The 13,774-nt window shown below is 36.5% G+C and overlaps 1 protein-coding gene across 4 annotated transcripts in view; it reads right to left on the reverse strand.

Moving 5' to 3' along the window:
- blo (bloated) overlaps positions 1 to 13,774 on the reverse strand; it is a 167,574-nt gene that overhangs the window by 3,353 nt on the left and 150,447 nt on the right. For all 4 annotated transcript variants that reach the window (XM_085960894.1, XM_085960892.1, XM_085960893.1 and 1 more), the window contains 2 exons: positions 1,158 to 4,228; positions 250 to 417 (listed from right to left, as the gene is read on the reverse strand). In XM_085960894.1, coding sequence (XP_085817020.1) covers positions 250 to 417; positions 1,158 to 3,200 — 2,211 coding nt within the window. In that variant the 5' untranslated portion in view covers positions 3,201 to 4,228. The remainder of the gene's footprint in view (positions 1 to 249; positions 418 to 1,157; positions 4,229 to 13,774) is intronic.

Below are 13,774 nucleotides of genomic sequence, written 5' to 3' on the forward strand. Positions count from 1 at the left end.
TTACTCCACATAGATACATAGCAAGACTTCAGTTGAGATATAGGTACCTCCTATAATAGATTTGACATTGTAATATTATTATGATGCAATATAATTAGCAATTTATATTAATAATCCACCATGTAAAATGAAATGCCCGAGTTTGGAAGTTATTTGGAAATTGTCAATTACTAAGGATGTCTTATTCCATACCTATTTTTGTCTGAATATAAGAATCACAATTGACACATTATACAATTTCAAACTTACCAGGGCTGATTCTTCATCTTCTGGTCTTCTGGAGCCATTTCCTGGACCACGATATTCAGTATATCTCCTCCGCAGTTCTTCTTCTCTGGCCAACAGCGCTTCTTCCCCTCTTTTATCTTTCTCCTTTTTGCTCTTCTTCGAAGAGTCACGGGAAAAGAGCTGCTTCACCTGTAATAATATAAACTATTAAGTGGAGGTGACTTTTCGATGTGTATTCCACTCATTAGAAGAAAATTTACCTATGCTTACGTATCTCTACAATATAATTTGTCTTTCATATTCGAATTGTTATTACGTATTATATTTTGTTATCGAAAAATATATTAATTAAATCATATAAACTGCTAACTATGTTGAAATACTACAAGTATCCATATAATATGTATTAACATAATATTATTATGTTATCACAGTCTATACAAGAATATCGAAAAGCATTTTCTCAATGTCTCTATAGCATGGGTTATATAATAGCATAATAGATAGAGACTTTGTATGCCAAAGTCAAATTAAAGGACTGAGTTATAAAGTTATGAAAATTTTGAAAGTAATGAATTTGTTTAATGGTTAGTAAAAAAGTCGCCTGTGGAGCAATTATTATTCTTGTTGTTATTTTTTTTTTTTTTAAGAATAGTGCTTATGTGCCTGGCCAATCGATACGTCATATTGATAGCTTTCAAATACCTTAAACGCTGCAAGCTGCAATATACAACTTTGTAGTTCAGAATAATGCTTTAAAAAATATGACATGGTACCTAATTATTTGATGAAAATAATTGTTTCAAAATTTTCAATTGTTTTTATTTTTTAATTTTTGATGTGCACCCGGGCGGTAACTACCCTTAGCCATTAGAGAGATGCCCTTGTATGAAACAAATTGAAAGATATTAATAAACGAAGCAACTCACCTTTTCCAGTCCACTGATTTTTTTCGACGCTTTGGGCGGCTTGGCGTCAGTTTTGTTCAATCCAAAATTCTTCTCTTCAAACTTGTCCAGCCGTGGATCAAAGAATGACCCATCGTCTATACTTCTTTCTCTGTGGACGAAATCTTCTCTCCTTCCATTACCTGATCTCTTGTATTCTGAGTGATCATGTCTGTACTCGGAGTAGTGCCTCGGCGTAGACTTAACCGGCGACGAGTTGTCTTCAGTGTGTTGTCTTTCGCTGGCGATCAAAAGCGACGAGGCGAATCCTTCGTCTTCACTCTCGTTCCTCGCGTCTACGCGCTCACTCTTGTAGACCTTCGAAGATGAAGCAATTCCTCTCGAGTGAATATCTCCATTCGAATCTTTTCTGTAGTCGTTTTCGATTCCCGAATCGGCAAATTTATTATCCCGATCCCGGTCGTTATCGTACCTGCTCCTCGAGGACTCAGGCCCTGACGTTTCTCCTCCATATCCTAAGTCACGTTTTCCATCAGAATCTTGTTGTCGCAAAGATCTAGAGCTCGATTGCTCTAAATAATCCGTCCTGTGTGCTTTCTCTCCATATTTTTGTCTTCTCAGGGAATTGTGGAAAGTTTCTGGCCTTTCTGGATCATACTCTGTACCAGAATTATTAAAACCGTCAGCTCTCTTCTGAGCAATTTCTGGATTTGAAGAATAACGGTCTCTGGAGCTGCTGAATTTTTCTTGTTTGTGTTTGGTGTTATACCGTGTTGTAGAATGCAATGCTTCATGACTAGATGTGTGGTTCCGGGTTGGTTTCTGCTTCGTAAACTTACGTTCGTCTGGTGAATATCTGGCCCCGCTGGTTTGAGAGTCTAAACTCGGAGGTTCATACTCTGGTTCTGGTGGAAAATACCTGGACTGTTTCTGAGGAAAGTACTTTGCGGCTGAAGGTTCTTCTGCTAGCCGCCTATCTATAAACTCTCTTCTATCTATCTCCAGATCTCCCACTGGTTCAAATAACGATGTGTCTGGATTATATTTTGACTTTGAACGAAGCTCCGTCTTTCTTATTGTTCCATCCTTATTTTTGTGTGATTCTGACGTGTATTTATCGGTAAAGCCTGATGCAGTATCACCATCTCTATAATATCTAGTAGAAGTTTCACTAACGTACTTTTTAGTGGCTTCGACTGGGTTTGCATCTTCGATATATTCTTTTTCCGGCGTATATCTCGAGTCTAATTCACCAGGACTAGTCTGATCCCTATGTTTCCTTGCATTTATCCTGGACTCCAAAAGGTCTCGTCTGAAACTCAGTTCAGCCTTCTTCTTGTCCAATCTTAAGTCATCGTGTTCGGCTAAGCTTTGCCGGCGCCTTGAGTCCATTCCGTCACCTCTTCCACGAGCGCCTTCCTTATCTATAAATCTATCTTCTCTGTCTTCGTGTCGAGGATATTCATCAGCGTAATCCAAGTCCTTATCAATATAATCAGGCGTCCTGTACTTTTTGAATCGCGGAGTAATAGGGCTATCCTTTTCAGTGACATAATCCTCTAAATGTCTGTAGGGATCGTCCCCAATTTTTTGACCACTGTATGAAAATTCATTATGGTAACGTGAACTTTGAATCCGGCTTTCTTCATATCCGAGACCCTCATCTTCATCAGAATGATGGGCGTGTCTCATTTTAGCAGGATTCACAGCCGTATGCACAGTTTGCTTCGACCCTCCTTTTCTTGTTCCATTTTCCCCATTCCCACAGACAACTTGCGCGTAAATTATACCTTGGCCATGATCTTGATTCATTTTGTTAATAGGGGAAGGTGGCCTGTCTGGACTTAACGATCTTACGTAGAGATTAGGGTCGGGACTGATGCTGGGCTTAGTATAAGAAAAGGGTTGGTTATTATTGTGCGCTGCAGCAGCTGGTGATGTGAGTAGACTAGCTTTAGGGGGAGGCGAAAATTTGTCTTTGTTAAGAAATTTTACCATATTATCCACAGCCTGTCCTTTCGTCAAGGGCAGTTTCTCCTGTGGCTTTTGACTGCTGTGAATCATGTCAGGGTGCGATCGTTCCCCTTTGGCTTTATTTTCAAGAGAACTAATCGTCTCTTTAATTGATCGCTTAGCTTCTTCTATATCTTTTATATTACTTCTATCGATTTCGTCTACTAAAAGTTTCTTATTCCTATCACTTCTCGATTTGGGCAAAGTCCCAAAAACTTGAATGGATTCTTTTGCTCTTTTGAATTTGTCGTCTCTAGGCGTTTGGGTTTTGGCTCTTTTGGGTCTGGCTGGTGGTCTGGGTTCTATCGTCCTCGGAGGTTTTTCAACAGGATTAATTTTATATTCTAAGCTTGTGGGGGGATATGACGAGAAATGTTGTTGATTTTGACTAATATTTAAATAAGATCTGTCTCCTACTTCCAAAACGACTTTTTCCACATTAGGATCTGATGATCTTGGACTTTTAGCTTTAAAGTAATCTTCTTGGTTATTTATCTCTATTATCGGCGACAGTTGAGTCTTTTTACCTGCTACCGAATTCAAATATTCCTCTGACTCGCTTCCCGTTCTTTTTCTAATCGGTCTTTGAATAATCCCAGTTCCAGATTTTAGATCAGTGACGTCACTTTTGCTCCTTTTCACTGAAATATTTGATCTTTTTGGAGTATCTACAATTGACTGACTATCAGGACGTTTGAACAGATTTAGTAAAGAGTTCTTTTGTGGTCTCTTTGCCCTATTGGCACTCACGTCTCCAGTAGACTTAGAAATAGAGGAAGATTTCTCGTTTGTTTTAGATAAAGGAGTATCTTTCAGTGATTCTGTCGTAACTCCGAGTTCCTCACTTCTTCTTCGGATCGGTGGATGGTTTGAAGCGACGGGTTTGTGCTTCTTTCGGTAGGGTAGCGAGAAGAATTTGTCAGGCGCCGGTGACGAAGAGCACCTCGCCTGCGAGGCTTGGGCGAGGACTTTGGCGGCTTCTGCGGCGAGCTGGTGTCGCGAGAGGCCAGCCAGCGGCTGCCGGCGGACGGCCTCCACCCCCGGCCCCTGGTTGGAGGGAGCTGACGGCCGCGACGGAGCTGGAAGAAAAGGAACAATCCGTGAAAATGGTGAGCAGTCTGAATTAGATTTATACATAAACTATTTATTACAAATTTTAAACGAAAGGTAGGTAGTTGATTTTTCATGACCATTGCATATTCCATTCTAGTATTGCCAGATTTCAAGAATATTACGTACTTCTTCCATTTTACCACTATCCATTATAATATACCTATTGTACGAGTATATAATGAAAACATTGTGACAATTATACCACTTTATTTAATTATTAATTAGCATCCACGATCGACGAGTTGTGAAAGTATCCGATTATGAAATCTTGGGTCGCAGGTTCGAATACCGCATCTGTCATAATACCTACCAGTTAAACCTTATGCGTCAATTACATTGAGCTACTTTACGAGCTGTTTGTTGGCGAATTTAAAAGCGGGCGATTCAGCTACTGCGATTGTGATGATGACACACAAAACTTTCCATTCGCTGAGAAGCCATCAAGCTAGCGACTATATTGACAGAACCTAGTTCGTTTTTTACCGGGAGGTCGCTACTACGCTCTACTGCGCAGACGCAGTAGGCCCACACGCTGGCGTGTAGCGTGTAAAGTTGACCAGCTTTCAACTTTTCTCGGTAGACTGTTTACAATCTGCTTACAAATGCTTGCTAGCTTGTTCGATGATGACATTGGACGACTTTACAGGCAGATTGTAAATTCGCCAACAAGCAGCTCGTAAAGTAGCTCAATGTCATTGACGCTTTATAGATTCCAAGATTTTTAATTAAATGTAAGTAAAATCATTGCACAATTTTCGTGAAAACTATCTGGCTGGATTCTTTCTTGTATCGGTAGCGAACATAAAGTATTAAAAGCCTTTAAAACGCTTGATTGAATTAAATTTTACATTCGGTCAATTTACCGGTTGTCCAATAATAACTACCAGATTCATAATATAAAACACTTAACCTGCCGTTTGATCAGATAATATATAGCCTGTAAAATACTAGCAAATATATTTTACTGCGCGAATTTACATAATCGGCAAAACGCTTTGTCAATCAACTGACAATAGATTCATCCATGTTGTCACGCCATAACATTATAATTCCGCAAAATTTTCCGACATCTTGTTACGGTTTTCATTAAAAATAAATAAAAATGGAATTTAGTATCCAAAAAATTGCCGTTTATGTAAATTCGCGTTGTGCTATCTGACTCTCGATCGTTGGATGGTCAATTTTAAAAGTTTATATCTCGACAAACTAGTTTAGGAATCTAGTTACTTGTTATTGAAATTTTACGACTGTCTAGATGTTACACGAATTAATTTGTTATGTTATAAGACAGTAGCAAGTTAAGGACTATAATATCGGTGCAAAAAATAGATTCAATTGTTTTCAATGGTGGCTTCTGTTTCGGCCTATCAACGGGCGAACATAATCATAAATTCAGCAGCATCTTGGAAACTCATTTAAACTCAGCACTACATAATATTATATTCCTAGAATTGGTAAGGTCTGAAAAGTGAAGTTCATGGAGGGTAGTTTTAGCTGAGGCTGAATCCCACGCCGTGATTAAGTCATCTTAGTGAAGTGCACGCTAATACTCTGCTACGGTATAATATACCTACCCCACAATCTAACTGAACCAGTACCAGACCAAGTGTTAATCGGTCGCAATAGGTGACGAGAGGCGTCTGCAGTTGTTAAGGCCTGGGAATGTCTCCGGAGCCCATAACTTGAATTGCCACACACGCAAATGTAGTTTATTTTTTAAAAGGCTCATCAAAACAGAAGAAAGACGCACGCCGGACCCAACAGTTGACTTGTATAATTACACATTTTATGATATACCCAGAGGGTGTGATCAGTATCTTGCGAGACATGTAGGTCGATCTTTCGTACCGAGCGTAAAGAGATTGCCGGCAAAACCCCCAAGCCCAGCCAATAATCTTAATCTTCTACAATTATTTATAATAAAGTTATTTTCTCGTTTTGAAAAGACTGTGAAAAAGAATTTCCTCAGAGATTACATAAATACTATATAACTGCCAACACTAAACAATATAATATACAGGCGGCATTTTGAAGTCTGGCAACATAAATAATTTAATCGTCGTTTTTGAGTTCTCGTCATTTTTTAAATGGCGAATTAATTGCTCAGTGATGTTATAAAATATATCACAAGACGTGTTGTGCGATTTAAAAGGAATTTCATTTCTGAGATATAAATAATAATACTTTCTTAATGATGCATTAAAAATGTGCCGTAAAAATATATTAAATTAAAAACAAAACATGTTTTGTCTTAAATAAGTAATTTATTTTTGGTTAGTTAGATGCTTATCTGTAGGAGAATCCAAATTATGAGCAAATTGGCTGTAAATATGTAATAAAACTTTAAACAAAATAATATCCTTTTGATCTTAACCGAACGAGTTTTTTTTTTAATATTACATAAACTTTTATATTCTAACTTTCAGGAACCCTGTTCTCTGTTATATAATCTACTATTAAATATTTTGTAACCGTGTATTAATTGTATATTATGTAAACAAACATCCAAGAAAAATACTATTAGGTATATATTACGTCTATAAAATAATAAACAAGCGTGCATTTTTCGTGCGTGAGTTTAAGCAGAAACAAATTGTTTATTTTGTAATTTTGATATTGCTATAATAATCGAAATAGCTATGGATTATAAACCAATTTATAGAATTTAATATATTATGATGTGTAAATGTATTTATTCCAGGGCTCGAAATGGACCGGAACGCACCGGAGCGCCGTTCCGTTTCGTGAAATCGGTAAAATTATCGCTCTGTCTCGTGGAAAAAAATTGTTGAACGTTTGAACTAGATAAGCAATTTAACACACTTATTTTTATAAAATACACATAAAGTTTGATAACTTCCTAAATATCTTCAGAAAATTGTCGAGCGCTTCGGTTCGTAATCTTTTCCAATTCGAGCACTGATTTATTCCGATTGAATGCTAATTCAGTCAATCACTGTATACACACCTACATCCATACAAGGTTACTTGGACATATTGATGATATAAAGCATCAGTGACTCACGGATGTCAAATACTTATTATGTGTTACAGAAAAATACTATTAAACTTTTCTTTATACCTTACATATTGTGAATATCTTTTTTTAAAGCATTACAATTTCCAGACTTAGATGATCATGTCCGACGAGCGGACTTGTATTAACCGACCCGGCAAGTTTTTGATGTGAAATTGTCTGATCCGTTGGATAGAGTAACCCAGGATGAGCAAGCATTGGTATCTATGGAATGGGGAAGGACAGCGGAAGATAAAATAATCATGGATATACTATCATAAATCGTCTGGTGCTCGAGTTTAGAACTAAGCTCATCAAAATATAAAAAAGTATTGAATGGTATGTTAAATGTTGGCATGTAGCACCCTCGCGGACAACTTAGGCCCGTTTCAGACGGGACACCGGTGTCGCGCTCGATATAATATAGGATGCCTTTGTATTATGTGTATGAACGCCCCAGAGCCAATGAGTCAACGCGTGTCCGGTGCACTTTTCCGTCGGCCGCTACATTCTCAAGCCGCCGATACACTTGTTTTTATTACCGCAGCCAGTTTTATGTTCTAATTTATAACGCGAAATTATGCGTTAACTCAGTAGGTCTGGGGCGTTCATAAACATAATACAAATGCCCCTTTATTCGAATACAAAGGCCTCCTATATTATATCGAGCGCGACACCGGTGTCCCGTCTGAAACGGGCCTTATACTGGCGGATCTATAGAAGACACCTGGCGATGTTGTTTGGCGCCAAACATTCAATTAATAGTTGAAAATTGATATCTACTGCATATTTTGATGACGGGTTAATAAACATCAATCAACAAAGTAGGTATAGAGCTTTTTTCATCAGTCATCTCATCACAGTGTAGTCTATTAAAATCTCATATTACATATTTTATAATAATTTTTAGTAGAAGATATCTCTAGAAAACAGTTTCGGGTGTAATCGGACAGGGATCTTATGTTCTTAAGCGTCAAATAGTCGGAGTCCTCTCTAATTGGAGAATTTATTGCCACTATTGGCAACTAAAATATTATCCATTAACGCAGCAAAAAATAATACCCGAAACGTAAAATCGGCGTTTTAATCACCGGCGATTATTCGGGGAGTCCTTATTCGAAATATGTCTTCAGGTCTCCGGAAAATTAACTGTTGCTAGGCCAGCCAGAGGAGGTTACCCATGAAGGAGACGAGGAGGCCGCTTCGTCAGAAAGTACCAACATCTTTTCAACGGATTTTCACCAATCTAACTGTAAAAAATATTGGCTACATAACTTCTTGCTATATTTTAAATACTCGATGGAAGTTTATCGCATAGGATTTTTTGTAAGGAAGACCCTATTAGCACTCAGGTCTCAAAGCCCCTATAGTATTTTATTATAACCACGTTTTTATTAGCTCGTATTCTTGTTTGTCTAGTACAAATTTTTTCTTGTTTGTCCAAGATTTGTATTGGACGATTGAAGATTTTTAACTAACTTCCCGACTAGCTATACATTTGAAACTTTTAGAATATTTATCAGAACATGATTACAATGCATTATTTTAATACTTTTAGTCATCTTTAAGCAGATTTGAATTCATTTTCAGTTAATTCTGTTTTGAAAGTTATTATTGTTGGTTGTTAAGGGGGTCCTAGCAACTAAATTATTAATATATACGTGCGTTACTATGGAAATCAATATGAAATGTCAAAATAACATTTCAGTATTCTATATTTATTCAGTATTTCTATCAAGTAAAAAAAAAGTATTTATTGATACATAGAATTGTCAAGTTTATATGATTCAACAGAAAATTTAAAAACGTGGTAATCGTGGTATATAAAAAGTTATTTTTATCTTGTAATTATTTTATAGATGCTCTCATCGTGAACGAGAGAAAGATAGAACATTCGTGACATTTTATATTTTACATTTGAACATTTTGAACTTCGACCGGGAAAACAAAATAGAATGTGCCAATTTGAATTCTTCGATCGTTTTTCTGACAAAAGAGTGAAAATACTTTTACAATATGATAAAAAATGTGATGAAATTTAATGGAAATAACATTTATTAAATTAATTGTAAACTGCATGAAAGTGTAGGCCCAAATGATTCTACTAGGGCCGGACATGGTTAAAAGAAGAAGAAAGAAGAATGAAACTGTAGACATCCTGTCTAGCTAAATAAGGTTCGACCGAGTCCAGGTTTTGGGACAACTGTGACAAGTCGTCCACGTCCTAGCTTGCAGAACCATCCAGACTGGGTGTCAATAGAATAGGCTATTCCTATATTAATAAACTATTCCGTGAATTTTTCAGCATATTTTTATGAAACGGAAAAAAATACAAATCATTAGGTACTCATAAATTGGTGCGACTATCTGGCCCATCCAATATTTGCTTTAATATTCCGATGCGGCATGTTTAAAAGACATGACAGCACAGATGACACAAATGTACACTATCGATCCTAATAATTATGACTGCCGAGTGTTTATCGATAGACTCAAAGTGTAGAGTATCCAGGTATGAAGAATATACACGAGAAAGTACGTTATTCCGAGGTTGAAGCGATGAGAATCTATATGTAGTAGGGTAGGTAAATGTGAAAGTCAGTGGCACCTGTTAGGTTTTGTTAACCCCACCCCATCCCGCCGCATCAAAAATCAATAAAAAAAAATCGGTGTGTACTTATGTACGCGCGTTAGACGTTATACTTCTTTGGCGTAACAAAACTTGTGATAAACTAGACTCTTTGACTAGCTCTTAATTATCTTGTTAAATTACACACTCAAGAAAAAGAACCGCTTATTGGAACGCCGTTGGTTTATTTCTATACACTTTAACTTATATTACTAAATTATATAATGGTTTCTCGTTGTTTTTTTTTTATTTTTTAAGTACCAACTGTCGTACACTCGGACGTTTAATCGTTTGTTTACGTAAGGAATTGCAAATGGCCGACAATAATAAATTTGCTGCCTAGGCAACGGAACAATTCTAAACTATAATATTATACTGTATAATCGTCACGATTGCAGTATCATACTGTGGCGTAAAGGTAGTGCGTTCGGCTGATAACCGAACAATCGGTGGTTCGACTCCAATCGAGTGCGTTAATTTTGTGTGAAAAAATAAATTATGTGTTACATGTCACGCGCCAAAAATACACTCTGATCCGATTTCCCAAACCCGCAAAAAGAAGTATAACTTCAAAAATATTATAAACATTTTCCCCCAAACCCCTGAAATCATTTTTCTGTGTGTGCGCCTGAACCTACTCCTATATTGCGCTGTTGGAATATTATCCAAAATGATGTAATTTACGTTGATTCTCCAAAGAATTCTTTAAGATTTTCTATTCGGACACGGAAAGACATTATTTTCTTTTTTTATCTTGCAAAAGATAAGGAACCATTTTATAGATACTAAATTGTTCATATTATTAAGAGATGTAGGATTTCTAAATTCGAACGAGACATATTGTAACTTGACACCTCCGCGCATCAGCGTCTAAAATCGAAGACCGGTTTTTTAATTCGCGAACACTAAAAACCTGCGAATCGACGTGAGATATTATTTGCTAAAATCTTTAAAGCTCAAAACCTGATTCAAAAGAAGTCAAAAAATAATAGATTTAAAGTATCGTATTATATACACCTATGCGAATGATAATCTCAGACGTTAATTTTATTTACGATATGCCGTAAATTTGTCGAATCGATATTTTGTGAATGCCGACTTACTTTAAAAGGTGTATTAGGTTTAGATTTTAGAAACACATAACAGATTACTAGGTTGGGAATTAATCGCACATCGCCGTAGTCACAATTCACATCGATAAAAAATATTAAAACATTTAGAAAATAGTTTTCACATAAACTAAATAATACCAAACAAAGGTAATGTATCACTATAATAGTTTTGACAACTAATCGTATAGATAGAAGAATGAGGAAATTCACATAGCGAAACAATATTTCACCAAGCAAAATAATTCTTACTCGTGGCTATGGTCACGTCATTGTGTGAGACGTCATAATATAATATTTTAGATCTGTCAAATTTAATAATAAAGAGATTATGTTTGCAAATTTAGATACAATATCTATTATGCTTCATTAGTAAACCACGTACTGTTGCGAAATATTGTTCGTATCGGAATATGGGAAATAAGTGTGTTATTGGCCATGCGTCCGAGGCTGAGGTTGTGAGTTTTATCAATTCGAGGCATCGACGTCATCTCTTTGTGCGCGATCTATTTCTCGCCGAGATGGATGTGACCCGATAGATGATGGCATGCGAGGTCCGTTTTTAGTGAAAAGCTGCAGGCTCTTGTGTATTATAAAACTAATATTGTATACTAGCTTAAAGTTAACAGGTGGCAGTATCACCTATCATCATTAATAGCTAAAGAACGTGTCGATTTGAATACCAAAGCATATGGGCGAAATGCATAGAAGTACGTGACTAAGTGATTAAGTGCAGCCCGCATTAGAGGGATACAATGTGGGCGCAACAAAGACGTGTGAGTACGTCAGAGAATGACGGCGTATGCGTTACAGACAGAGTAACATACGGATAGATAAATCAAGACAAATATATTGTAATTTGAATATTCGATAGCGGCATATATGATCATTTTACAACGTTTTCCTTATTTCGTATTCTTATTTGTCCGGTGGTTCTTTGTCCGGTACAAATCTTGCAATCGATTTTTAACTAACTTCCCGACTAGCTAGACATTTGAAACTTTTATAATATTTATCAGAACACGATGCCAATGCATTTTTTAATACTTTTAGCCATCTTTAAGTAGAATTGAATTAATTTTCAGTTAATTCTGTTTCGTATGAAAAGTTATTTCGAAACCATTATTGGTTGCTAGGGGTCTGGGGTCCTAGGAACTAAATTATTAATATATACGTGCGTTACTATGGAAATCAATATGACATGTCAAAATGACATTTCAGTATTATTTCCATCAAGTACAAATTTTTTTGATCGTTTAAGCTAGTCAAGTCAAGTTTATATGATTCAACAGAAAATTTAAAATCGTTGTAAGTAACGTTTATATAAAAACTTCTTTTTATCTTGTAATTATTTGTAGCTTATCCACCTATTTACCTAGTTAGGTACGATTTTTCGAAGCGCCAAAAATGAAAAATTTTGTTGTCACCGAAATAGTTCTTGTCGACTCTTTTATTATAAGTAAGTAATTATTATATTAAATTCATGAATAGTCACCGGCTTGACACTCATAGACGATATGTCTACATTCTACAGATTATAATTGTATTATTTACTACTTAAACGTGTAAATTCCCATCAGACATTCACATTAAATTTCTACATGCTACACTTTTTATCGCGTTGTAAAAAATGTTTGCACTCTTTTGTTCGAAAAACGATCGAAGAATACAAATTGGCACAATCTATTTTGTTTTCCCGTTCGAAGTTCAAAATGTGCAAAAACAGAAATATCAATGACGACATCTTCGCAAACAGAGGTGTCATGTCATGATGCGATGTTTCGTAGCGTCATGTCACCCGTACACATGTCAATTACCTGTGTATTTTAATTTAGATGGTTTTCGTTACTCAGACGACAGAAACCTTTTATTGGAACGTGGCAACAGTAAATTCTTAACTTTAGATTCCACAATGTTTTATCAGGCCGATATGTAACTTAATTTCGAATATGTGTGATATTATAATATTTGCTATGACATGCAATCAGTTTATTGAGTACTTTTGTTTTACTTCATGATTATCATCAGCGGAAGTCGATTCACTGCTGGATGAAAACCTTCTCTAGTTCCTCCCACGCTTCTCGATCGATATTGCTGCCACGTATATTCACAGAACTTAATGAGTTAATTGATCCAGCGAATTTTAAGGCACCCTTGTGGTCATTTAGTGTCCTTGGGTACCACGGTATGACTACATTTTGTCTAGCGTTTATCCAGTAGTCGATCGAGATATCCGGTTTATTACTATTTCATTAGCTTGGCGACCTCTATCAGGTTACGTACTCTTGTCTGCCTCCGTATCCATTGTTTATTTTGTGGTCATACCGTGTTATGCCCAACATGTATCTTTCCATAGCACGCTTCACTACTTGTAGTTTTTTTATTTCTCCTACATTAAAGATCCATTTTTTACATGCATACGTGAGTACCATTAGTTGAACACTCTGCCCAAATGCGCTCCTAGATCCTGTCTTGGAGGTGTTTTGGACTTTCCACATCAATGTCGTCTATAAATTGTAAGTATATAACTGAGGTATTCATCGTTAACGGCAATTCTTCCGACCTCCCAGTCAAGTCATCTGAATAATTCTTCCTGAGAAGCGATGGATAGTTTGGATGACACCGTGTTGCCTTGCCGGACGCCGTAGCTAATAAGAAACCTAAAAGAAATCTTACCCTAGTCATTGCATCAATGTATGATATTTGGGATGTTTATATAGTGCTAGGAGTTCCTTGGTATTTTATCAGCTTCAAATTT

Source organism: Rhyacophila brunnea, unplaced genomic scaffold (assembly GCF_057557595.1).
Source record: "Rhyacophila brunnea isolate RB1 unplaced genomic scaffold, BYU_Rbru_1.0 scaffold_12, whole genome shotgun sequence".
Lineage (NCBI taxonomy): Eukaryota > Metazoa > Arthropoda > Insecta > Trichoptera > Rhyacophilidae > Rhyacophila > Rhyacophila brunnea.